Raw genomic sequence first — 26,025 nt, 5'->3', positions numbered from 1 at the left:
CAGCCCTTGGAAAAAGGGAGGTGGAGGAATAGGAGGGAATTATGGATAAGCCCCGTTAATCGCTGGCTAATTAAAATGATGAAGTGTTTGTGTTGTCAGCGGCTCCTCGAGGAGGCTGGGGACATTCCAGAGGGGGATGGAGCCACTGGATCCCAAGAATCCCCTCCTCTGGCTCCATCCCGAGCTCCCACTCTGCTCAGATCCGCTGCTGCTTCCAAGGACCTTTCCTAAAAGGATGGGGACAGGTTGGACTCTGGGGACACGGAAAGGGGGAAAATCCATCCTCAGCTGGAGCTGCCCCATCCCAGGATTTGTCCAATCTTGGAGGGGGCTTGGAGCAACCTGGGATAGTGGGAGGAGTCCCTGCTCAGGTCCCTTCCAATCCAGTTCCAGAATTCCATTGGTTTGAGATTTTTGGGAAGCACTGGGAGGTGAGAAATCTGGGAATGGGAGCACTGGGTGATCTCCATAAATAAATCTTGGATTTCCATGTGGGATGGAAGGAATCAGGTGCCCGGGGGAGATGTGGAAGGGGCTCCATGTGGTGCCGGGATTCCTTGGAAGGCTCCATTACTCCAAGGCCTCTCCTTAGGACATTCCCATCCCATCCCATTCCATCCCATCCCATCCTCCCCAGGAGCCTCTGAGGGATTCCAGCCGCCCCGGCCATTCCCATGGAGTGTCCAGCTGCATTTGTGGGCAGAAATCCCCACAGAATGCTGGAAAGGGCTGGAAATGGGGTTTTCATCCAGCATCTCACACTTCCAGGGCTGGAGCAATTCCTGCCTTATCCCTGGGAGCTCTTCTGTAATTGGAAGCACCGAGCTTGTTCCGATGCTCTCCTTTATGAACGCGTCACTCCCGATTTCAAAGGACATTTCCTTTATCCCTCCCTTCCCCCTCTCCTCCCCCTCCTTCCCTTTTCCCTTTTTTTTAAAATCCCCCTTAAACTGGATGGTGCCAGAATTCCCAGCGATTGCCAGCAAAAATATCCTCTCCTCCCCAGGGCTGCCATCTAATCAGAGGGATGAATTTCCAGAGGGCCGAAGCCGATCCGGGGGAGGCCGGGCCCGGCATTCTCTGGAAAATCTCGGATTGAAAAGAGCAAAGGGGAAGCGGAGCGAGGCTGAGAAGGGGACGCTGATAAAGGGACGCTGATAACGCGAGGGATGACAGAAATTCGGGATGGGCTCTTCCTTTTGGAAGAGTTCTTCCCACCCAGCCATTCCCGTCACGGCCGCTTTGTTCTCCTCAGTAAATCCCAAAAAAAAAGGGAGCCGAGGGAGGCTCTGGAGCAGCGCTGGCACCTGGCAGTTGTTCCCTGTCGGGAGGCGAAGGGAAGCGGAGGATGAGGGATGGGATTCGCACGTCAGGCGCAGCCAAGCAGCGGGGTCTGGACGGCTCCATCTGGATTCCTGCTTTATTTTCCTTTGTTTTCCCGCTTTTCCCCCTCCCCTCCACGCATCCTTGGCCGGCTCCTGTGGGCACTCGGCATCTGTTTCCCTCTCCCTCTTCTCTCCTTCTTTTCCGCAGCTTCTGGGCTGGTTTTGCACTGGATTTGGGCAGGGGTGCTCTTGGAGCGTTTGAGTTTTCCCCTTCCTGCCTTTTCCAGGCCCAGTCAGGGCTCTGGATCACTGTCCGTGGGATCCTGATCCCACAGCACCACAGCAATAAATCCTGGAACTCCAGAGCTTCCATGCAGGAGAAGCTCGGGAGCATCCTGTGGTTCCACGCTGGTGTTTTTAGGGATCAAATGTCTGGATTTAAGGCCCAGCCAAGCCACAGTTCCCAGGAATAGGAGTGGAAGCTGCTCCCAATGCCAGCTCTGAGTGGTTTTCCAGCACATGGAGGAAGCAGAGAGAGGAAAAATTCCAATTTTGGGGGTTTTTCTTGGCCACCCAGAAGATGCAGGTCAGGGATGGGTTTGGAGGGGGATTTCCTTGGCAAAAATGCCTGGATGTGTGGATTTGCTGCATGGGAGTGGCTGGGGCCATCCCAAACTTGGTTCTTTTTCACTTTAAAAATCCACCAAAAATCAGGGAAAGGTCCAAACACCACCAAAAGCCTTGGATGGACTGGGATGGGGATGGATCCCTTTCCCATGGAAGTGCAGGGGTCTGGAAGGGAATAATGTAGGAAGAGGGATGGAAAACATGTGGAAATGCTGAGCTGGGAACTCCTGGATCCCACGGACAGGGAGAAAATCCAATCTCTGCTCTGGACTGCGGTGGGGATGGTTTTGCATGGAAGTGCACGGGTCTGGAAGGGAATAACGTGGGAAAAGGGATGGAAACCACCCAGAAACGCTGAGCTGGGAACTCCTGGATCTCCGCATCCCACGGACAGGAGTGAAAATCCAATCTTTGCTCCAGCTTTGCCAGTTCCTCCCCGGCTCCCTTTAATCTCCGGCTGATCCGGGGGAAGGCGGGAGCTGCGATCCCGGCCGGGGGCTCCATGGAAAGGCGGGAGCTGCGATCCCGGCCGGATCCATGGAAAGGCGGGAGCTCTTCCGCACGCACGGAGGCTCCATCCCGAATTCCTCGGGGCGGATCCTGCCGCGCTGCCAAGGATTTGCTCATCCCCCTCCTTCCCCGCCGCTTTCCCGTGCCTGTTGCTCATCCCGGCGTTCGGAAATGTCAGGAGCCGAGCGAGGGGAACCGGGGCAGCCGGAGAGACCTCGGCTGCCCTTCCTCCCTCCCTCCTCCTCCTCCTCCTCCTCCTCCCGTTCCTGCCTTTTCCATCCGCACGGTCCCGAATCCAAGGGGCCCTCGTGCAGCCTTGGCAATCGCAGGGATTTAATCCCCGCTTTAGGAACAAAAATAAACCCTGGACAGGCAGGGAGAGGCTGGAAAGGAGCCGGCCCCAGGCAGGCTGGGAATGCTGACCAGGATTTGGGTCGCTCCCAGCTGGGAAAACCAGGATTCTGGGATGCAACAGCAAAAATTCCCTCGTTCCAAGCATCATTTGGAGCTGAAAAGAGATTTAACCCTCAGCCCTACCCCCAAACAGTCCCCAAAATCCACTTTTCCCCCTGTGTTTCCTTGTGCAGAGCTGTTCCCGCAGCCCCCAAAAGCAGCACAAAACGGGATTTTCCGGCTTTTTCCCGGTGTTCAATATTCCAGGCCACGCTGCCCGGCTGCCGCAGCCCGCACGTGTTCCCGGAGCGTGTTCTCCCGCAGGTCGTGCCTGGGATTTATGGCACAAACACCTCCAAGTTGTTTTACAAGGAATGCTGAGCCTCAGGATCGCTGCCTGGGAGGCACAAAAAATCCTGGGAATTCACCTTCTGCCCTCCCAGGGCATCTTCCTCAAAGGAATCTCTGATTTCCAGCCCCATTTCCAAACCTGCTCCTGTTTCCCTGACTTTTGCTCGGCTCTTTTCCCACCTGGTGCGAGGAGAGATTAAAAACAAAAAGGAATTTGGATTGGGTGAGGGTTTTTTTTTTTTGTTGTTTTTTTTGGGATGTCCCGGTGTCAAACAGGGAAGGATGCCTGGGATTTGCCAGGCTGTCAATCCATCAATTCCCAACAGCTGCAGGAAAGGCAGGAAAACAAACCAGGAATGCAATTCCTGTCCTTGCTGCACCCCCGGCTGCTCCCTGCTCCCAATTTCCCAACAAATCAAGGGGAAAGAGGGAGAAAAGGAACGGATGGAGCTGCCTGGGCTTTGATTTTCCCTCTGGATCGAGGACGGATTCAGAATCCGGCCATGGGGAGATGGGGAAGGAGCTGAAAAAGGAGCTGGATGGGGGTTGTGCATCCTCGAGGGAAGCTGTTGGGGAATTCCCACTGGGAATGATGAATTTGGGAAGTTTTGTGCAAGCACAGGGCAGGGAATGGGGAGAGACAATGGAGCCCAAAGCAAACCCGTAGGAAGGACGGGAATTTGCAGTGGGAATGGTGGCCACTGGGATTTTCCCAAATTCAGGAAGGATTTCCTTAATTTTGGCTTTTTTGGCATCATTGGGGGCGGCCCTGTGAGGGGTCAGGGCTTTCCCTGGCATCCAATTAACCCATAAAATTCCTGGTCACCACCAATTCCAAACTTCCCTGGGGCTCAGCTCTCTTTCCCTGCCTTTTTTCCCCCCACTTTTCCAGGATATCTGACCGTCAGCATCGAGCCCCTGCCCCCGGTGGTGGTGGGAGACGCCGTGACCCTGAAATGCAACTTCAAAACCGACGGGAAAATGCGGGAGATCGTCTGGTACCGGGTGAGCTCCGACGCCTCGGGAATGGGAATGCGGAGCCGGCCGGGAACAGAAGGTCAGGGCTGGATGAGGCAGGAAAAGCAGACGGAGCTTGGGCTGATGGGAATATCAATTCCTGGGAGGAGGAGGAGGAGGGAGGCAGCTGGGCTGGACTCGGGAAATGAGGCTGGGAGGGATGCAGGATGGATTTGGGATCATCGGGACTTGGGGTCATCGGGATTTGGGATCATGGGGATTTGGGATCATCGGGACTTGGGATCATCGTTGGATTTGGGCTTCACGTGGAGTCCCCATCCTTTTTTTATTTATTTTTTTTTTGGAGTGGCTGCCAGGTGGGTTTAGGGAAGGCTCAGGATTGGGTTGGGATTTGGAGCTGGAGCTGAGGTTGGCACCGCTCTGCCAAGAGCTTGGAGGGTGGAAAATGATGGGGAAAAGGGAGGAATGGGGAAAATCTGGGATATCCAGGGTTGGGGGGGAAGTTTGGGGTTCTTCATGTAGACCTTTTAAAAAAACCCCAAACTTTCCCTGTTCCCAAAATATTTGGGAATTTGGGACGTTGAATGGGAGGGAAGCTCCTGGTTTTATTTGGGAAAGGGGAATTTGGAGTCTGGTTTTATTTGGGAATGGGGATTTTGAGGGCCAGTTTTATTTGGGAAAGGAAGGATTTGGAGCCTGGTTTTATTTGGGAAAGGGAGGAATTAGGAACCTGGCCATATTTGTGAAAGGGGGGAATTTGGAGCCTGGTTTTATTTGGGAAAGGGGAATTTGGAGGCCAGTTTTATTTGGGAAAGGAAGGATTTGGATGTTGTATTAATTTGGGAAAGGGAGGATTTGGAGGCCAGTTTTATTTGGGAGAGGTAAATTTGGGGGCCAGTTTTATTTGGAAAGGGGCATTTGAATGTTGATTTTCTTTGGGAAAGGGGAATTTTGAGACCAATTTTCTTTGGGAAAGGAAGGATTTGGAGCCTGGTTTTATTTGGGAAAGGAAAGATTTGGAGCTTGTTTTATTTGGGAAAGGAAGGATTTGGAGGCTGGAGCTGCTTCTGGATCATCATTCCTGAGCCTTGATCCAGCCTCAGGTTCACCAGTCCTGAGCTTTCTCCAGGGAAATTTGGGATAAGCTGCCAACCACAAATGGTTTTATCCAAGAAAACCTGAGGTTTTCCAGGGAAAATTCCTGGAGGAGGCAAAGAGAGGGCGAGTGCTGCCAGTGGCATCAGATGGAGCAGCTGGGAATATTTTTCCTTGGATTTCCCATCCTGTTCCTGCTCCCTGCCCAAGGAGCTGCCCTTCCCTAACGCTCGCCTCCATTTCCAGGTTTATGAGCAGGGAAAGGATCGGTGCAAATCCATCTGTTGGAATGTGGTGTGTGCACAGGAACATCTCCATGGAATCCGAGATGGATTTTCCTATAATTATTTATGGCTGGACCCCTAAATGTTGGACAGGCAGGGAACAGAACCCCAAACCTGCCCCGAATCCAAAATCCCAGCTTGGAATTGGTTTCACCTCCCTCCTTTTTTTAGGGAGGAATTTTTTTTTTCTGCTGGCTCCGCCGTCTCCACCAGGTTTTTCCTTCCCTTTTCCACTGGGTAATATTGGATTAACCCACTTTCCCGGGAGCGGGATTTGCATAATCCCCCCTGCGAGCAGGGATGTGGGAGCGGCTGCTGCTCCGGAGCAAACGATGCTCCGAGAAACCTCGGAGGCAAAGGGAAGGGCAGAAATATCCCAGCTTGGATTTTCATCCCCACAAATCCCCCCTTTCTTCCAGGGGTTTTTACCCCTCCTTCCCTCTTGCTCCTTTCCCAGGAAGTTTCCCAGGTTTGGGAAGTTGGGTTTTTGGTGGAGCAGCTCAGGATTTGCCCAATTCCTTCATGATTTTAAGGGGTTTTTTTTCCCCGTTTTTCTCCCTGTCTTGCCTCACTCCCGGACTTTTGCAGCTTCCCAAAGCTCCCGTGGCAGCTCCAGGGTGTTGGAGGTGATGGATGGATCTGGGAGAGCCGGGGCGGAGCCTCTGGAGCTGTGGGTTCCGTTCATTCCACCCGTAAATCACGGGAATGTGGCTCCGGAGCGCTGGATTGGGGTCACGCCCGGCTCCTCGTTCCCGTGATTTATTGGACAGGGAGCAGAGGGAGCTCCTGGAGTCTGAGGGATCTGAGCTGCTCCAGGGGCGGGAAGGGGCAGGGAAAAGGGGGAGAGAGGAGGAAAAGTCAATGGCAGCGCTTTGGTGGGGATTGGAGTTGGGAATAACGCCCAGGATGGATCCCGTAGGATGGATCCGTAACCCACATGGTACATCCATAACCCCTGGGATGGATCCGTAACCCTTGCGATGGATCCATAATCCATGGGACAGATCCATAACCCTTGGGATGGATCCATAATCCATGGGACAGATCCATAACCCCTGGGATGGATCCATAACCCATGGGATGAATCCATAACCTCTGGGATGGATCCATAACCTGTGGGATGGATCTGTAACCCCTGGGATGGATCCCTAACCCACATGGTACATCCATAACCTGTGGGATGGATCCGTAACCCTTGCGATGGATCCATAACCCTTGGGATGGATCCATAACCCCTGGGATGGATCCATAACCTGTGGGATGGATCTGTAACCCTTGGGATGGATCCATAACTCCCGAGTGGATGATCCCATTGGGATCTGTGTGCTCCAAGGCTGAGGAGCCTCATCCCATGGGTGAATCTCCATGGAGAAACCCCACACTGGAAGCAGCACCCACAATTCCAGCAATTCCCCTGGATTCCCTGGGGATGAGGGACGGACAGGGACAACCCTTTCTTCCTGCTGGGAAACCCCTCAGCTGCTGGAATGCCGCCGGTTTCAGCATTCCTGGGACGAGCAAAGGGAATTTTTCCCAGAATAAACAGGAACACATCCCGCAGGCGGAGGCGTTAATTAACATCCCAAAATCCCAACACCTCCACAAGGTGTGATGTTCCCGGGAACAGGTGCGAACACGGATCTGCACCTGGAGAGCTCCTGAGAAAGCCTTGGCGGGAGATGGGGGTGGCAGAATCCGCCCGGAATGAGGCTGGGAACACCCAGAGCTGTTCCTTGGGTCCCGCTGCCAGCGTCCCCGGGGTTGCCCCAGATTTGTGTGGTTGGTTCCAGGATGGGAACTGGGAAAATTCCTTCTTTTCCCAGTGAAGCTCGGGAAAAAAAACAGGGAAGCAGGAATGGGAGGGGAAATCCTTGGAGGCTCCAATCCAGCCCCGTGCAGCAGGAAGGGAAGCGGAGCTGGATTGGGCTGGGCTCGGAGCATGGGAATTTGGGAATTGCAAATGGGGTTTGGTGGATCTGGGGTGTCCAAGCAGGGCCGGACACCATTCCCTGGTGCTGCGTGGGATTCCTGGGATGTCCGGGAATGAAGGGCGGGAATGGAGGGGAGCCCACAGGGCTCTGCCTCCATTAATTAGAGTTTGGTGCTCAGGGTAATTAGCGGGAAGGGAACGAACTGGAGCTGGGATTGCTGGGAGCAGGGCCCTGGCATTGCTCCTGGTAGTAACCTTGGAGTATGGGAAAAACCTAAATCCAGAGCATCCCAGGAGTTTTTCCCATTGGTTGTGATTCTCTGGGGAATGGGTGAGGGAAGCAGGAAAAAACCTAAACCAGGAGTTCTCCAGGATAACAAGTTTTTCCTGTTTGCTTCTCCTGGGAATGGGCAGGAAAATCCTAAATCTGGAGTTTTCCAGGATAGAGTTTTCCCGGTTGATTCTCCTGGGAATGAGCAGGAAAAAGTGAAACCAGGAATTTTCCCAGATATTGAGTTTTTTCCAGTTGATTCTCTAGGGAATGGGCAGGAAAATCCTAAATCTGGAGTTTTCCAGGATGAAGTGTTTTCCTGGTTGATTCTCTAGGGAATGGGAAGGAAAAACCTAAATCCAGAGTTTTCCAGAATAACAAGTTCTTCCCATTGTTGTGATTCTCCTGGGAATGGACAGGAAAAAAAATTCGGAATTTTCCAGGATAACAAATTTTGCCCAGTTGATTCTCCAGGGAATGACCAGGAAAAAAATCTAAATCTGGAGTTTTCCAGGATAACAAATTTTTCCCAGTTGATTTTCCCGGGAGTGGGCAGGAATATCCTAAATCTGGAGTTTTCCAGGATAACCAGTTCTTCTTGGTGTCTGTCATGGATGCTGCCCCCCTTCCTTTTCCCCACCAAACACCCGGAGTGCTGCAGCCGCTCCAGGGAATTTTCCCTCTTTCCAGAGCCATTTCCATTTGCTTGGAGAAAGGGAATCCATCGATCCGTCCTCGGGACACGGAGCCTGGATCAGATCCCAATTCTGCCCCTTTCGTCCCACATCCATCACTTTCTGATGATTTTGGGTCCTTTGGGCATCCTGACGGGACGCTCCGGAGATTTTAATAGATTTTGGGAACAGCAAATGTCCATTTTAATGGATTTTGGGATTTGTTCAGGTCATTGTGGAGGGGAGGGCAGCAGGCGGGAATTTGGGTGGGAATGGAATTTTTCCTGGGATTTATGAATAATGCAGGAAGCAGCAGCCATTTTATGTTCCTGTGCCCCTTTTCCCAAAATTCCTGGATGTGGAGACATCCATTGGGATGGGAACCATGGGATGCTGCCCAATTATCCTCCTTTTTTGATTCCCAGCAGGAAGAGTTGGGCTGCAAATTGCTATGGAGTTTCTCTTCCCAAAAAAATCTCCCCAGGCCTGGATAAAAGGCTGGAATTAGGGCTGATCCCTGGAGACAGAGAATTCCTGATGGGCCTTTTCCTGGAATTCCCTTAGGAGTGGAAGCTCAGGGAATGTGAGGATCCCCAGAGGGTGATTCCAGCTCCCCTTGGATGGGGCAGGATTTGGGCCCACATCTGTCCAGATGTGCTGAGAAAATCCCAAGGCTGCAAATTCCCAATCCAAAGGCGCCGCCTCCACCATTCCCAGCACTTCCCACCCTAAAAGAATCCCTAAAATCCCTTTGGATTTGGATCCCCTCTCCTTCTCAGGAGCAGCTCCCAAGTTTCTCTTCAAACCCAAAGAAAAGTCAGGAAAAATCCTTGGAAACTTCCCTGGAAACTTCCCAAGGCTGGAGATTTACAACTCCCGTCATTTTTCCCGCTTTTCTTCATCCCACATCCGTGCCAGGGTGGAATTTCTTTCCCATAAAAGCCTCAGCCTGGGATAATAAACTGGAAGAGTTTTTTTAGTGATGGATTTTTTTTTTTCCTCCTTTTCCGCCACTTTTTGCCATAAAAAAAGAGGGAAAAGAGGAAAGGGGGAATAATAGCAGAATTTTGGCCAAGCGTTGGGTGGGGATCTGGGGCTTTGTCCTTGGGAAATGTTGAATTTGAGGATTAAATCCCAAAATCTTCTTCTGTTGTTCCTGGTTTAATTTAAAAAATGGGAATTTTCACTCTCTGGAAGCTGGTTTAGCCTCAAAATTCCCATTTCCCTCCATATTTTTCCTCTAAAACTCCTCAAAAGCAGGGAAGATAAATCCAGAGGTGTTGGGAGGCACAGGGAACAGAATAGTAAAAAAAGCCATTTTCCATTAAAAAATTACAATTCCCAGCTGGAAAATGGAATAATTGCATGGAAAACATGGATTTCAGTTTCATCTCGGCAGAGGCATCATAAATCCATAAATTCCAAGATGAAAGACGCTGGGATTCTATGGATAAATGTGGAAATCGTGATATAATAAACACAAAAATTAAAATAAAAGCAAAAATTAAAATAAAAGCAAAAATAAAAATAAAATTCTAATGTATTTAAATGCACCACATAGAATATTAAAATAAATGTATTTACCGCATTTAATACAGATTAAAATTCAAATAAATTTATTCAAATCTAAATAAGTACCGAAATATAAAAAAATTATATCAAAATGCAAATAAATCTATTAAAATCTAAATAAATACATTCAAATTTAAACAAATCTATTTAAATATAAATCAATTTATTCAAAATCTTGGAGTGAAAACCCTTTGAAATATTTCAAAAAGGGCTGAAAATTCCCAGATTTGGGACACCGGGGCTGTTTCCCACAGGTCACTGATGGTGGCACCATCAAGCAGAAGATCTTCACCTTCGATGCCATGTTTTCCACCAACTTTTCCCAGATGGAAAACTACCGGAAGCGGGAAGACCTCGTTTACCAATCCACCGTGCGGTGAGTTCTTTCTCCCTATTAATGCAAATTTTTAGGGATTTTTTTTCCCTATTATTGGCCCCGTTCAAAGCATTCCAGGAGAACCCGCGCCCGTCCAAGCGTTGTTCCCGTTTTCCTGATGATTCTCAGGGAAAAGGTGGGAAAAACGGGGATTTTTAGAGGTGGGAATGGGCAGAGAATTCCAAAGCTTGGGAAAATTGGGGAAAACAGGTCCATATTTATTTATAAAACAGGCATGGGAGCGTCTCCTTGCTTTTATTCCAAGTGGGAATAACTTCCAGAATTCCAGGTTTATTCCTGATTCACCTGCTCCATTCCCGCTGCTCTAAAACCAGCTCTGGAGTTTGGAAAAAAGGTCAGGAGAGGCTTCATCCAAGGGGGAAAAAAAATGGGATGAAATTTCCCTTCCTCCCGGTTTCTTTCCAGTCTCGTTTCTGCAGGAAATGAGAATTTCCTGATCGGATTTTCCCAGCTCGTTTTTTCCGGCACGGGGAGTAAGAAAAGCTGGGATTCCCTCCAGTCACGGGAGGTTTTCCCACCTGGAAATATCCGGAATGGCCTGGGAAGGGCTGGGCCTGGCTCATCCCATGGGATGAGCTGGTGGGAAGCAGGAAATCCTTCCCAATCCTTTGGAATTAATTTGGGAATTTTTGTTTTTTTTTTTTTTTTTGCTGTTTTTCCCTGCTGCGTTTGGAGTTGGTTTTTCTCCTTAAAGAAAAGTGTGGGAATGAATGTGGATTCAGAGTGGGAAAAGGGGGCTGGGGAGGGAATATTATGGGATGGGTCAGGAGGATGCTCGGGCCCTGCTCAGGAAAGGCTCAGGAGGAGTTTGAGACGCTCAGGGGGGGCCAGGAGATGCTCAGGGATTACTCCAGGAATGCTCCAGGAATGCTCTGGAGATGCTCAGGGTGCCCGGGGGCCACTCAGGGGTCACTCAGAGGATGCTCCAAGGTTACTCAGAGGATACTCCAGGAAGTTCAGAATGCTCACGTGGATGTTCAGGTAGGTCAGGAGGTACTCCAGGGTTACTCAGAGGATACTCCAGGGATGTTCAGGAGAAGCTTGGGATGCTCATGAAGAGCAGGAGTTACTGCAGGGTTACTCAGAGGATACTCAGGAGAGTCAGGGGACACTCAGGACACTCAGAGGTTACTCAGAGGATACTCCAGAAGCTTGGGATGCTCACGTGGATGTTCAGGTAGGTCAGGAGGTACTCCAGGGTTACTCAGAGGAGCCAGATGATGCTTGGGATACTCAAGGGTTACTCAGAGGATGCTCCGGGGATGCTCTGGAGATGCTCCAGGGATGCTCCATCCCTGTTTTGTTTCCCTGGATCCACAGAGCTGCTCCTCGGATGCTGAACACATTCCTGACTCCTGTGTGGAGAAGGTTTTGGCAGCTCCAGGCAGGAATTTCACATCCCCGACTCCAGGGCTGCAAATCCAGCGCTTCCCTTGGGATTTGGCCATCACTTGCCTCCAGATGGGAAAATCAGGGAATTAAAGTGGATTAAAACATTCCCTGTGTGCGGAATGAAGGATCAGGAACATCCCTGGAGCAGGAGCAAGGATCAAACATTCCCTGTGTGTGGAATGAGGGATTGGATAATCCCTGGAGCAGAAGCAAGGATCAAACATTCCATGCTCATGGAATGAGGGATTGGGATAATCCCTGGAGCAGAAACAAGGATCAAACATTCCCTGTGTGTGGAATGAGGGATTGGATAATCCCTGGAGCAGGAAAAAGGATCAAACATTCCCTGCTTATGGAATGAGGGATTGGATAATCCCTGGAGCAGGAACAAGGATCAAACATTCCCTGCTCATGGAATGAGGGATTGGGAGAATCCCTGGAGCAGGAGCAAGGATCAAACATTCCCTGCTCTTGGAATGGGGGATCAGAAGCATCCCTGGAGAAGGAGAACAAGGAATCACCCATTCCCTGATCATGGAATATTTCCCAGACCCGACAAGGAAAAGCTCCCACTTTTCCTGGCTCCAGCTCTCTGTTTTCCTCCCTTTCTTCACACGTTGTAGAACGAATGGAATTTGGGAGCAGAAAATTCCCCCACCCCAGCACCAGGCACTTGAAGGCCTCGGGAATGTCCAGGAAATTGGGCGTGGAGCCGGGAGATGCCGGCAGGAAAAGGGTTTTCATGGCATGGCCTTTTTTTTCCAAGGAAAACAGGAGCCAGCCTGAGGAGATCATTCCCAGAGCCTGTTTTCCCAGTCACTGGAATTTTTTGGGAAGGTCCTGCTGGATTTTGGGCTCTCCCAAAGAAGTGGGGCAAACCCGGGAAGGGTTTGGGGATGGAGGAAGCATTTCCCCGTCCAGGTTTTTGCTCCTCTTCATTCTCCCTTTCTTTTTCCATCTATTTGTTCTCTCTTGCTTTGGGAATCTTTGCTGCGGTTCAGGCACAGCTGGAGCCATCCCAAGGAGTTTTATCCCAGGAGGAGCCGTCCTTATCAGCGTTATCCCGGTCCTTATCAGCATTATCCCCATCCTTATCAGCATTTTCCCGGGCAGAATTGTCCCGGGAGAATCCAGCCACATCTGCATTTTCCCCGTTTCTTATCAGCATTTTACTCAGGTGGTGCCAGCTTTTATCAGCGTTTTCCCGTCCCAGAGAACGTTATCCCGGGAGAAGCCGGCCACATCTGCGTTTTCCCGGTTCCTTATCAGCCTTTTCCCGCTCCTTATCAGTGTTTTCCCGGCCTTATCAGCGCAGCCCAGGGGCTCCAGCGCCGCCTCTTTCCAGCCTGGCTCTGTGCCGTGAAGAGCAAAGCTGGGAGAGATCCAATCCCTCCAATCCCTTTTTTTTTTTCCCTTTTCCTTGATTAAAATCCCACTCTCATCAGGAATTCCCAAATCCCTTTTTCCCTGTATTTCCAACTCCAGGACACACCAGGGAGCATTTGCCTTTCCAGGGCCAGTTGTTCCCTATCTCCCATCCTTGGGAATTCCAAACTGAGCCTGCCAGGCCCCAAAATCCGTGTGCAAATCCAAAGGAATCCTTCCAAAAGGGCTGGAGGGGGATCAGAGCCGCTCCGAAATGCTGCTAACGGGAGATTCCCGATCCGTGCATGGATAATCGGAGCCTGGAACAGATGGTGGAGGCTCGGTTGGAAGTGTTGTATCCATGGAAAGGAGGGAATGTTCACTTCCAGGAGGATCCTTGGAGTGGGAAGGCGGCCAGGGGCTGGGAGAAGGGAAAAGCGGAGCTGGAATCCCCCCGGCAGGGAAAATTCCCCTGGATGGGATTTTTAACTGGGGCGCTCCATGAGGGAATCACTCCTGTCCACATGGGATGGGTGAGGTGGGATGAGGCTGCTGGAGAGGAGGGATGGATCTCCTGGAATAGGGAATGCTGCCATCCAGAAGATGGGATGGATCTCCTGGAATAGGGAATGCTGCCATCCAGAAGATGGGATGGATCTCCTGGAATAGGAAATGCTGCCAGGTGGAAGGTGGGATGGATCTCCTGGAAGAGGGAATGCTGCCAGCCGGGAGGTGGGATGGTGCTGGGATGCTCTTCTCCACCACAGAGGAATGGCTGTGCCAGCTGGAAAGGTGGAAAGTTGCTGGAAAAGCTGGATGAGGCTTCTGGATGGTGGGATGGGATAATGGTCCTGACTGGAAATGCAGGATGCTTCCAGCAGGAGAAGTGGGATAATGACAACTGGAAAGGTGGGATGTTTCCAGCTGGAGAAGTGGGATAATGACAACTGGAAAGGTGGGATGTTTCCAGCAGGAGAAATGGGATAATGACAACTGGAAAGGTGGGATGTTTCCAGCTGGAGAAGCGGGATGATGCTTTCTGACCGGAAAGGCAGGATGTTCCCAGGCAGTGAGGTGGGATGATGCCAACTGGAAAGGCGGGATGCCACCATCCAGTGAGGTGGGATAACGCTTCTGACTGGAAAGATGGGATGCTTCCAACTGGAAATGTGGGGTGTTTCCAGCTGGAGAAGTGGGATGATGCTTCTGACTGGAAAGGCCGGATGTTCCCAGGCGGTGAGGTGGGATGATGCCAACTGGAAATGTGGGATGCTTCCTGCTGGAAAGGCAGGATGCCGCCATCCAGTGAGGTGGGATAACGTTTCCAACCAGAAAGGTGGGATAATGCTGCCAACTGGAAATGTGGGATGTTTCCAGCTGGGAGAAGTTGGGATGATGCTTCCAGCCGGGGAGGTAGGAAGTCACAGACCAGCAAGGAGGGATGGGACCAGCTGGAGAGGTGGGATGATGATGCCTGGAAATGTGGGATGGTCCCAGCTGGAGAGGCGGGATGGGATATTGGCTGGAAAGGCAGGATGGTCCCAGCTGGAGAGGCGGGATGGGATATTGGCTGGAAAGACAGGATGGTCCCAGCTGGAGAGGCGGGATGGGATATTGGCTGGAAAGGCAGGATGGTCCCAGCTGGAGAGGCGGGATGGGATATTGGCTGGAAAGGCAGGATGGTCCCAGCTGGAGAGGCGGGATGGTGCTGCCATCTGGGAGGGAGGGATGGTGCCAGCTGGCACTGTGGGGTGGGATGGGATGGGATGGTGCCGGCTGGTGAGGCGGGATGGTGCTGCTGAACGGAAAAGTGGGATGCTGCCAGCCAGAAAAGTGGGATGCTGAGGATCAACAAGGTGGGATGCTGAGGATGCTGAGGACCAAAACAGTGGGATTCTGAAGAGCAGAAAAGGGGAACGGTGAAGATAAGAAAGGTGGGATAGTGAGGACCGGAAAAGTGGGATTCTGGGGATCAGAACTGTGGGATGCTGAGGAGCACAAAGGTGGGATGGTGAGGATTAGAAAGGTGGGATTCTGGGGAGCAGAAAGGGGGGAGTGGTGAGGACCAGAAAAGTGGGATGCTGAGGATCAACAAGGTGGTATTCTGGAGATCAGAATTTTGGGATACTGGAGAGCAGGAATGTGAGATTCTGTGGATAAGAAAAGTGGGATTCTGAGGAGCAGAAAGGTGGGATGGTGAGGACTAGAAAGGTGGAATTCTGGGGAGCAGAAAGGTGGGATTCTGGGGAGCAGAAAGGTGGGATTCTGGGGAGCAGAAAGGTGGAATGTTGCTGGCCAGGGAGCTGGGATGCTGCCCATCAGCCAAGTGGCCCCTGTGCAGCCTCCCAAGCATTCCCAGCTCCAGCAGCACGGATCCTTTGGCACAACTGCTCCTCTCCTGTTTTCCCCAAGCCTATCTAAAGCCTCCAGATAAAAGGTGGATCGATGAGCGCTCTGGGTTCACTGGGAGTTTGGGATTTGCTGTGCTGGGGTGGCCTGGCAGGGCCGGTGCCAAGGTTTCCCATTGGCATCTGCGGGCAGGCAACGTCTGTGGCCATGGATTTGTGCTCCATCCACGTCTCCTTCCAATAACGCAATTCCTTCCCCTCGGAGGAGCTGTCAGTGCCAGGGAACTCCGGCTGCTAAAGCATTCCCGAGCTCCTCCCACAGCCTTTGGAGTTATTAAGAGTTTATTGATCCCTGTCCAACGCTGCACTGTCCGGGTGCCGATCGATGAATCCCAGGGGAAAACGGGGTGGGGATGGAGTGGTGAGCACTGTCCCTCCTCCACAGCCTTCCCGAGGTCCGGATCTCGGACAACGGTCCCTACGAGTGCCACGTGGGGATCTACGACCGAGCCACGCGGGAGAAGGTGGTCCTGGCCTCCGGGAATGTGTTCCTGAATGTGATGGGTGAATGCTGGGATCGGGATCAAGGGAAAACCACTGTGGGGTCTCAGGGTGTGGGAACAGCAGGGATTGGGATTGTCCTGCCTTACTTGGGGGTAGGAATGGGTGTGGGAATGGGGATGGGGTAATGGGATTGGGATGGGATGGGATGGAATGGGATGGGATGGGGATGGGATGAAATGGGATGGGATGGGGATCAGGATAGGTATGGGGACAAGGACAGGGATGGGATGGGATGGGATGGGATGGGAATGGGGACAGGAATAGGGATGAGGATGGAATGGGGATGGGGACAAGGACAGGGACGGGGACAAGGACAGTGATAGGGAATAGGACAGGAACAAGGACAGGGATGGGGATGAGGGTGAGGATGGTGTGGGGAGAGGGATGAGGATGCCCATGGGGATGGGAATGGATATGAAGATGGGGATGGGACATGGATAAGGACAGGGACAGGGATTAGGACAGGGAATAGATTGAGGGTGGGGACAGGGATGGGAGCAAAGATGGGCATGGGAATGGGAACAAGGATGAGGACGGGGGTGAAGATGAAGGATGAGGATGGGATGGGGGTTGTTGAGGACTCCATGCTGACCTCCTGGCTCTGCCCCTGCAGCTCCCCCGACGTCCATCTCGGTGCTGGCCGCAGACACCCCAGCGCCCTTCAGCCGCTACCAGGCGCAGAACTTCACCCTGGTGTGCGTGGTGTCCGGCGGGAAGCCCGCGCCACTGGTGAGCTCCTGGCGGGACCATCCCTCCCCCGGCACATGGGATAACCCAACACCTCCTCTGTAAAATCCACCAGATCCTTGTGCTCTTCCATCAGGCCAAACCCGCTCCCCAAATCCCATCTTTCCATGGAGACTGTGGGATTTGGGAGTGGGGAAAGGAGCAAATCTTCAGGATTCAGGAGCAGGGAACCAACCGGGCCTTTGGGATTTGGGAGCAGGGAACAAACCAAATCTTTGGGACTGGGGAGCACAGAATGAACCAAACCTTCAGGATCTGGGAGTGGAGAAAGGACCAAACCTTCAGGATTTGGGAGAGAATGAACCAAACCTTTAGGATTGGGGAGAGAATGAACCAAACCTTCAGGTCTTGGGAGTGGGGAAAGGATCAAACCTTTGAGATTTGGGAGAGAATGAATCAAACTTTTGGGATTAGGGAGAGAATGAACCAAACCTTCAGGATTTGGGAGTGGAGAATGAACCAAATCTTTGGGATTTGGGAGTGGGCAAAGGACCGTGGGTTCCATCCAAAGGGGTGCTGAGGACACCCCCGCCGCACTCACGGTCCCCTTTGTCCCCTCCAGGTGTACTTCAAGCGGGACGGGGAGCCCATCGAGGCCACCCCACTGCCGGAGCCGCCGGCCGGCGCCAGCAGCTGGGCCCCCCGGAGCCTCCTGCACCGCGACCTGGATGACACCAAGGTGCCGAAATCGCTGGCGGCCGATGGCGAGCTGGGAATGGGGAACCCCTTTCCCACGGCGGATGCGCCACGGGGGCTGGCGGCCGAGCGGGATGCGGTGACGGAAAGCATTCCCGAGACGGTTGTAAGCCGGGAATTCCCGCGCTGGGTGCACATGGCCGAGCCCATCTATTACTTCCGGCACACACACGCGCCCGTCAGCGACGGCACCGTCGAGGCCCGGGCCACCCTCACGTGGACCCTGAACCCCCAAATCGACAACGAGGCCCTCTTCAGCTGCGAGGTCAAGCACCCGGCGCTCTCCATGCCCATGCAGTCTGAGGTCACGCTAGGTAAACCAATGGGTTTGGGGCTTTTCCTGGGTTTTAGGCACTTTTGTCCATTTTGCGGGATTTTCGTCTTTTTTGGGTTTTTTTTGGTTTTTCTGTTTTCATTTTTTGGACTTTCTCTACAGGTTTTGGCATTTCTCTCAATTTTTTGCCTTTTCTCTCCATTTTTTGGCCTTTCTCTCCCATTTTTTGCCTTTTCCACCCAGTTTTGTCTTTTTATTTTTCCCTTCGCTATTTTTGGCCTGTTTTCCTTTTTTCCCCTTGCTTTTTCCTTTTTGTTTCTTTACTTTCCTCTCAATTTTGGGGTTTTTAATTTTTTTTCTTTTTTCTCCACTTTTTCTTTTTATTTTAATTTTTGGCACCTTTTTATTTTTTATTCTTGACTTCTTTTTTTCTTTTTTTTTTTGGCACTTTTCCCCCCATTTTTTCTGGAATTTTCCACAGGATTTTGTTTTTTGTTTTAATTCCACGTGTTTTTCTTTCCTTGCACACATTTTCTCTCTCTTTTTGTCCTTTTCCTTTTCTTCTGGGGGCTTTTAGGCACGCGTGGGGATCCCATGGGGCTGCACTGGGATAGAGGTGGTGATGCCAAGGCTCCACAAAACTTGGGATGAGAGGAGGGAATCTGGGATGTCCACCAGGCAGGAGAAGAGATTTTCCAGGTGTTTATGGTCCTCCGGCCATGGGCAGTGTTTAGGGTGGGGTTTGCTGGGATTTTTGGGGAATCTGTGTCGTGGTGAGCAGGAAGAGGTGGAGGTTGGAGCTGCAGACGGAGCTGTCACCTCCATCCCAATCCCAGGAGATCCAAGGACATCCCATGACCCTTATTGGCTGCCACAAAGCTCATCCCAGTGGGAATTGCCAGGGAGGGAATTCCCGAGCTGGCTCCTGCCCATGGAGCTGTGACAGGCTGATGGGATTGAAGCCAGGGAATTTGGCTCCCCACATTCCCAGGCTCCTGGAAGAGCAGAAGCTCCTCAGGTGACCGTGGGATCCACGGGTCCATCACCATCTCTCACCCTGCCTGAGGCTCCCCTCCCCTCTCTTGCTCCTGCTGGAAGAGGCTGAGCTCTCCACAGGGTTTTCCAGCCTCAGGACATCCTCTGGAAAGGCTCTCCCAGCCTGCAGCCAGGTGGAGCAGCCCGGGCTTTGCTCCAGGCCAAGTGGAGCACTTGGCTCCTCATCATCTCCTGGAGAGCTTCTCCTTGGCTTCCCGACATCTTCGCATTAAATCTCTTCCCCAGCATCCAAAACGTACGGAAATCCTGCATTTTCCCACTTCCTGTAGCTCTTTGGGTTTAGATCCAAGATCAAGACCTTGTGGCTTTGCTGCTCTTGCCCAGGGGGTCCAAGACCTGGATTGGCAAAGCTCAGCCCACATTGTCCCCAGTCCCCAAATCCAGGGCTCTCCTCATCCCTGGGGGCGTCCCTGCAGCTCCTTGGGTGCCCATCCACTCCAGTTTTTTGGGAACCATCCCAGCAGATCCCCTTAACCCTTTCCCTACATCCATAGTATAAATACACACTGTGGGTACATATAAAATATAGATTCCAAATAAAAGAGAAGACATTCCAAATAAAAGCTGCATTAAACCCAACACCAACCCAAAAGCTGCATTTTGGTCCCAATCAGGGTGTGGTGGGATGACCTTCAGTGCATCCCACCTGGTCCTGCTCCAGAGGGCCACATCCCACATGGAAAGAGCAGCCCATGGTCTCAGGGTGTCCAGGCAGAGCATCCCAGGGCAGGGATGGCCATTCCAAGGGCTTCCAGTGTCCTCCACCACCGCTCTCTGGTGGCTCTTTGTCCCTCTGTGTCCTGCTGGGGTCACATCCAGGTCCATTTTGTCCCATCCATGACAAAGCTTGGATGGAAAAAGGTGACACCTCCAAAGCTCAACCTCGCTCCTGCCCATTTCCCCTTCTCACTCCATGGAAGTCCAGGGAGCTCCTGGGATGTCCCATCCCACTTCTGGCGCAGCAGGGACATCCACATGGCCCCAGCTGGAAGCAGCAGCAGATCCTGTGTGGTGTCCCTCCATCCCAGCAGAGGAGCATCCCTAGTCTGGCATGAGAAAAGGCATTCCCAGTTTTTTCCACACTGTCCTTGGGATTTTGTGCCAGCCAGGCTTTGGGGTTGGCTCCTGTGCTAACAGCACCTGGGTGAGAGTCACCAAGGCCGCATTTTTTGGGAATGTTCCTCTGAGGTGTCCATCTCCCTGGCTTCAAACCAACCTGATCCTTCTTGGCCTTTTTTATCCGAGTGGAGACGGGCTTGGTTGGGAAATAACTCCTTCCCAGCCATCCATCAGCCACACACTTCTCCCGTTCTCCCGCCCGGGGGGTCCTTCCCTCCCTGTCCATCCGTCATTCCGGTGTCACTCAGCCCGGCCATCAATCGCGGAGCTGCCACCCCTGGGCTGCCACCCCTCACCGGGATCATCCATCACAGCCTCGTTAACCCCTCCAAGGGCAGCCCCAGCACCGGGAAAGTCGCGCGGCGCTGACGGCCCCTCCTGTCCCCTTCCCGTGCAGTTGCTCCCAAGGGTCCGAAGATCACGATGACCCCGACGAGGGCGCGCGTGGGGGACACCGTGCGGATCCTGGTGCAGGGCTTCCAGGTCAGCATTCCCACGGCCACGGAGGCCAACGGACAGCCTTGATCCAAGGATGTGGATGTGGGCTTGCCTTGGTGGCATCACGGTGCCTATGTTGGGATGGGTTGGCCAAAGTTGTGGCTGTTCCACCCTGGAAGTGTCCAGGGACAGGGTGGGTGGGGCTTGGAGCAATCTGGGACAGTGGAAGGTGTCCCTGCTCTTGGGATGGGATGGGAGGAGCTTAAAGGTTCTTTCTAACCCCAACTCAAACCTAGACTCAGACCCAGATATATTCACACCCAAACCCTAACCCAAACTCAGACTTAGATTCAGACCCAGACCCAAAGCCAAAGCCAAACCCAAACTCAAAACCAGGCTTAGACCCAGACCCAAACCCAAACTCAAACCCAGACCCAAACCTAAATCTAAACCCAAACTCAAACCCAGACTTAGACTCAGACCCAGACTCAAACCTAGACCCAGACCCAAATCCAGACCCAGACCCAAACTCAGACCCAAATCCAGACCCAAACCCAAACTCAAGCTCAGACTCAAACCTAAACCCAAACCCAGACCCAAACTCAAGCTCAGACTCAAACCCAACCCCAGCCCCAAGGCAGATGTGATGGTTTCATCTCCAGCTTTGCTGATCCTGCTCCCCTCTGCCCCTGCCCCTCTCCCTGCAGAACGAGGTGTTCCCGGAGCCGCTGTTCACGTGGACGCGCGTGGGGAGCCGGCTCCTGGACGGCAGCGCGGAGCACGACGGGAAGGAGCTGGTGCTGGAGCGGGTCCCGGCCGAGCTCAACGGCTCCATGTACCGCTGCACGGCCCAGAACCCGCTGGGCTCCACCGACACCCACACCCGCCTCATCGTCTTCGGTACGGCCCCGCCGCGGCCCCGCCGCGCTCTCCGCGGGCCCCTGCGTGGTGCCTCCCCCCTAAAATTGTCTCTCTGCTCTTTGCTTCCCGCTAGAAAATCCGAATATTCCCAGAGGGCCAGAAGACTCCAACGGTGAGCGGTGCTGGCGGCACTGGGATTTCCATGGAGATGCTCAGGGAGGGAAGGGCCATGCGGAGAGGGCCTCGCCCTGCCTTGGCCCTGGCCCTGGGGCACCTCTCCTTGTCTCACCCCAAGCACTCACTCATCTCTCCTTGCCTTGTCCCAGGCTCTTGCCCATCCTTCCTTGACCCATCCCAAGCCCTTTCTGATCTGTCTTTGCCTCACTCCAAGCCCTTTCCCATCTCTCCTCACCTCATTCCAAGCCCTTTCTGATCTCCTAGCCTCATTCCCAGCCCTTTCCCATCTCTCCTTGCCTCATCCCATGTCCTTTCCCACCTCTCCTCACCTCATTCCCAGCCCTTTCCCATCTCTCCTTGCCTCATTCCATGTCCTTTCCCACCTCTCCTCACCTCATTCCCAGCCCTTTCCCATCTCTCCTCACCTCATTCCATGTCCTTTCCCATCTCTCCTTGCCTCATTCCAAACCCTTTCCCATCTCTCCTTGCCTCATTCCAAGCCCTTTCCCATCTCTCCCTGCCTCATCCCAAGCCCTTTCCCATCTCCTTGCTTCATTCCATGTCCTTTCCCATCTCTCCTCATTCCCAGCTCTCTCCGGTGTCCTCGGGAACATCCTCACAACAAAAAGGACCCCACAGCTGCTCCCACCCCATCCCTCATCTCCACCCGACCCCCAGGCCAAGTTTTGGGGCGTGGGGGGGTCCCCTCCTAACCAGTGGTGCCCCCATCCTGCTCTAAACCCAGCGTTGGGATGGGGCTCCATGAACTCCTGATCCCTTTTTCCTCCTCTCCAGGTTCACTTCCCGGCCACTGTGGCTTCAGATTCATTTTGGCGCTCACCCTGACAGTGATCCTGGAGCTCACGTGAAGCTTCACCGCCTCCTCCTCCTCCTTTTCCTCCTCCGTGTCCGGCTCCTCCTGGCATTCCTGCCTCCAGCCATCGGGTCTCCCGCTCTTTTTTTTTTCTATACTCTCGACAGTCTCGGTCTCTTTCCGTGTCTTGGCTTCCTCAGACGATTGAATTAAAGGGAAAAAGGAAAACCTCTTCTGGGAGAAGGTCGTAATTCATGTTTTACCTGTGCTGGGATTCCCAGCTCCATCTCGGGGTTCCCAGTCCCATATTGGGGTTCCCAGCTCCATATTGGGGTTCCCAGTGCTGTCTTGGGGTTTCCATCTCTGTCTCAGGATTCTCAGTTGCATCTTGGGGTTCTCAGCTCCATGTTGGGGCTCCCAGCTCCATCTCGAGGTTCCCAGCTCCGTCTTGGGGCTCCCAGCTCCATGTCTAGGTTTCCAGCTTTTTCTTGGGGTTCCCAGCTCTATGTTGGGATTCCCAGCTCCATTCTTGGGGTTCCCAGCACCATCTTGTGCTTCCCAGGTCCGTCTCGGGGTTCCCAGCTTTGTCTTGGGGGCTTTGCAAGGTCTTGGAAGGGGGAGCAGGAGAATTCAAGGATTCAAAGACCAAATTTTCCCTGGAGAAACCCGCGTGCAGCATTCCCACTGCCCCGAGATGCTCCAGGCCCTGTATCCCCGGGGTGAGGACCCGCACACGTCCCCAGCCCTCCCGAGGCCGCGGAGGCGGCGCCTGGAGCCCAAAGTCGTGGATCACTGGGTTTATCCGATGGGATTCTGGCTGTGCTGGGAGCCAGGGCCCGTGCGCGCCGCTCGTCCCGGGCTGGCTGAGGAATGACAAGTGACAGGCGGCTCCCGACCCCAAATGTCAGCGCTCACACTTGAGCGGGCAGCGTGTCCCGTCCCCTCGTGGCCAGCTGTCCCCATGGAAACGGGCTGGATCCGGCCATTCCCGCCGTGCCCATCCCGGCACGGCGTCAATCCCGCTGCACGACGGCCCCTGGCAAAATCCAGGTGGTTTTGCCCCAGTCCTGGAGGTTTTCCAGCCTTTTCCTCACTGTGGAGCACCTGGCTGTGGGCCGGGATGTCCTGGGGGGAAAGGATCCCGAGGTTGGGGCACTCCCAAGCCTTTTCCTCTGGGAACTGGCAATCCTGGGGGATTATTTGGCAGCCGTGTTGTGCCTCATCTTCCCCAAGCCCCGCACGAGCGCTAAGCATCATTATCACCGTGATGATTAATTATTATTAAGCAGATCCCAGCCCTTCCCCGCTCCGTTGCCAACCTCGCTGCTTCCCCAGCCTCGGAGGAGCTGAACGAGCCCATGGCAGCTCCAGAGCTCCTTCCCATACGGAATCCCAGAGTTTTACCCTTCGGATTGGGAGCAGTGGGATCAGGACTGGCCGGGACGTGTGGGAGGATCAGCAGCTCCGCTTCCACCCCCAAGGAATGGCATCCAAACATCCCAATCCCATCGGATCCGCGCTTCCACTCCACGGACGAGAGGAAAATCTTCATTTTTTCAGAGGAAGCGTCGTTTCTTCAGGAATTCTCCCTGCCTCAGTTTCCCCCCACGCCCTGGAGAGCCCCTCCCATGGATCCTTCTGGCCTTCCTCATGGATCGGAGCCGCTCCAGCGGCCTCATCCCGCCCTAATTAAACAACCACCAGGATTAAACAGCCATTAGGCCTCTCCGCTTGGAAAAGCGAGCATTTCCAGCCGCCCGAAGCTCCATTTAAATGCAAATGTGGCGGGTTTAGCCCAGAACCGTGGAAATGAGGAGCATTCCCGTGGAAACGAGGAGCAATTCCAGCGGCGGGGCCTCCACCGGCTCCGCTCGGTGCCACCCCGGGAGCGCTGGGACAGGAACGCCGGCCTGGGTGGGGCTGCATCCCAAACCCACCCCAATTCGGGATGCTCTGGGAAGAATCCCTGGGAAAAGGGATGGATCTCCTGGCGTGGATGGCTCGACCAGATGCTGGGACCTTCCGAGCGCCAGCGCAGGCAGATGAATGAGGGGATTTGGGAGCTTCTCCCCATTTTGGGAGAATGTTCCTGAATTCCTGCCAAAACGAGGCGCACAAAGGGATTCCATCCCACCATCCCACCAAAGGGATCCATCCACGCTCTGCCGGACCCTCCCTTCCCCTCCCCGCCCTCTCCCTGCAGGTGCTCGCAAAGGACCCCAATTTCCCCCCCTTTTCCCCCCATTCCCGATCCCGTTGTTGGAGGCGCCGGCAGTGAATAATGCAGGAGGAGGCTGGAGGGGAAAGGAGCGGCTCAGGTTGTTCCATTATTGATGAGAGCTGACAGATCCGCTGCTGACAACCTTCCGAGGAGATCTGATTAGCTCGGAAAAAAACAACACCGAAACCGCAGCGCCTTCGCGAGGGGCTGACGGCGGCTGAAAACCCCAAAGGAGCGGCGTTATCGACGCTCCCGAATTCCAGGGGACTTTCAAAAAAGGTTCTAGCAGGTTTGGAAGAGGTAATTACGCTCAATTAGAGTCACAAGCGCCGAGACGTCAGCGCCGCTTCTCCCGCTCCCCTCACACCGCAGGCAGGGATAAACGGGGATTTATCCAGCGGAATCCGTGGATTCTTTGGGATAGCAGGAACCAGGGGTGCTCCGGCCCTGCAGGAAAGTCAGCGGGAGCTTCGCTCGGCGCCTCCCCCGCCTCCCCCCTCACTGCCGGCTGCGTTCACGGGGCTGCCGAGCGCATGAATTATTCATCATCATCCTCCTCCTCCTCCTCCTCGGCTCTCAAGCGCCGGGGTCTTTGCAGATCCAGCCGCGGGATGAAAGCCCCGGCAGGGGCGGTGAAGGGCCCGGGAGGTCGCGGCTGCCAGACCCTTTCCCAATTAGCCGAGCCCTGGAACGCGTGCCCAGACTCCACACGCGGCCCTCCTCCCTCAGCTCCGGCACCGCCCGGGCCTCCAGGCAGGAGAAATTCTCCTTTTCCCAAGGTTTTGGCCAAACCGAGCCCCCCAGGGGTGGATTTTGGGGTTCTGTCCCCAGCAGGATGGAGGAGAGGCCGGGTGGGCTTGGCTGGGGCTGTTTTGGATGCCTGACACCACCCGTGCTCCAAAACCCAGCTTTTAAGTGAAATATCTCAATTCCCCCTGTGCTGCATTTCCCCACACGAGGGGACAGCACCCCAAATATTCCCCTAAATATCCTAAATTAATCCTAAATAAAATATCCTAAATATCCTCTCTTGGTGGATCCCTGTTCCCAGCAAGGCCGAGCACAGGGATCCCTGAGTGCTGAACCAGCCTGGGGGCGTCATTCCTGTGCTCCCTTTCCATCCTTTTTAGGGATACAAAACCTTTTTCGGTGCTTAGGACAGGATCCTCCAGCTGGAGGGTCGGGGGACCCAGCCCCATCCCCTCCACCACGGGAATTTCAGCCTTCCCGGGAATTTCAGCATCCCAGCCTGGGCCGGGGGACACCTCAACACTCAGGAATGCCAGGGATGGTGGAGAACCTGGCCCGAGGGGGTTCAGAGGCCCCTCCCCATCCCAAAATCTGGGGAAGCGGCTGGTGGGATGAGGTTTGGGAAGCTGAGGACGCCGGGAGTGAATTCCTGAGCTCCCACCTCCCACTGGAGACCCCTGGCAGGGCCCCCTCGCACCGCAGCCACCCACGGGCAGGGACTCGCACACCCTCCACGTCCCCTGGGTTCATCCCTGAGGAAAATCCCAGCGGGCTGGGATGGAGCCAGCAGGGAGCA

At 53.7% G+C, this 26,025-nt stretch overlaps 1 protein-coding gene across 2 annotated transcripts in view; it reads left to right on the top strand.

The window, feature by feature from the left end:
• The window catches only part of IGSF21 (immunoglobin superfamily member 21), a 39,527-nt gene extending 17,037 nt beyond the window's left edge, over positions 1 to 22,490 (top strand). Inside the window, exons 2-10 of one of the 2 annotated variants that reach the window (XM_071448796.1) lie at positions 4,099 to 4,211; positions 10,265 to 10,386; positions 15,958 to 16,076; positions 16,690 to 16,805; positions 17,386 to 17,833; positions 20,366 to 20,451; positions 21,114 to 21,306; positions 21,401 to 21,439; positions 22,240 to 22,490. In XM_071448796.1, the coding sequence (XP_071304897.1) occupies positions 4,099 to 4,211; positions 10,265 to 10,386; positions 15,958 to 16,076; positions 16,690 to 16,805; positions 17,386 to 17,833; positions 20,366 to 20,451; positions 21,114 to 21,306; positions 21,401 to 21,439; positions 22,240 to 22,313 (1,310 nt within the window). In that variant the 3' untranslated portion in view covers positions 22,314 to 22,490. Of the gene's footprint in view, positions 1 to 4,098; positions 4,264 to 10,264; positions 10,387 to 15,957; positions 16,077 to 16,689; positions 16,806 to 17,385; positions 17,834 to 20,365; positions 20,452 to 21,113; positions 21,307 to 21,400; positions 21,440 to 22,239 lie in introns of those variants that run through there. The other variant, XM_071448797.1, reaches the window with a different exon arrangement.
• Positions 22,491 to 26,025: the final 3,535 nt, after the last annotated feature.

This window comes from Agelaius tricolor, unplaced genomic scaffold (genome assembly GCF_023055355.1).
Source record: "Agelaius tricolor isolate 1412-34295 unplaced genomic scaffold, bAgeTri1.0.p SCAF_28, whole genome shotgun sequence".
Lineage (NCBI taxonomy): Eukaryota > Metazoa > Chordata > Aves > Passeriformes > Icteridae > Agelaius > Agelaius tricolor.
This window is presented reverse-complemented; position numbering and strand designations above follow the sequence as displayed.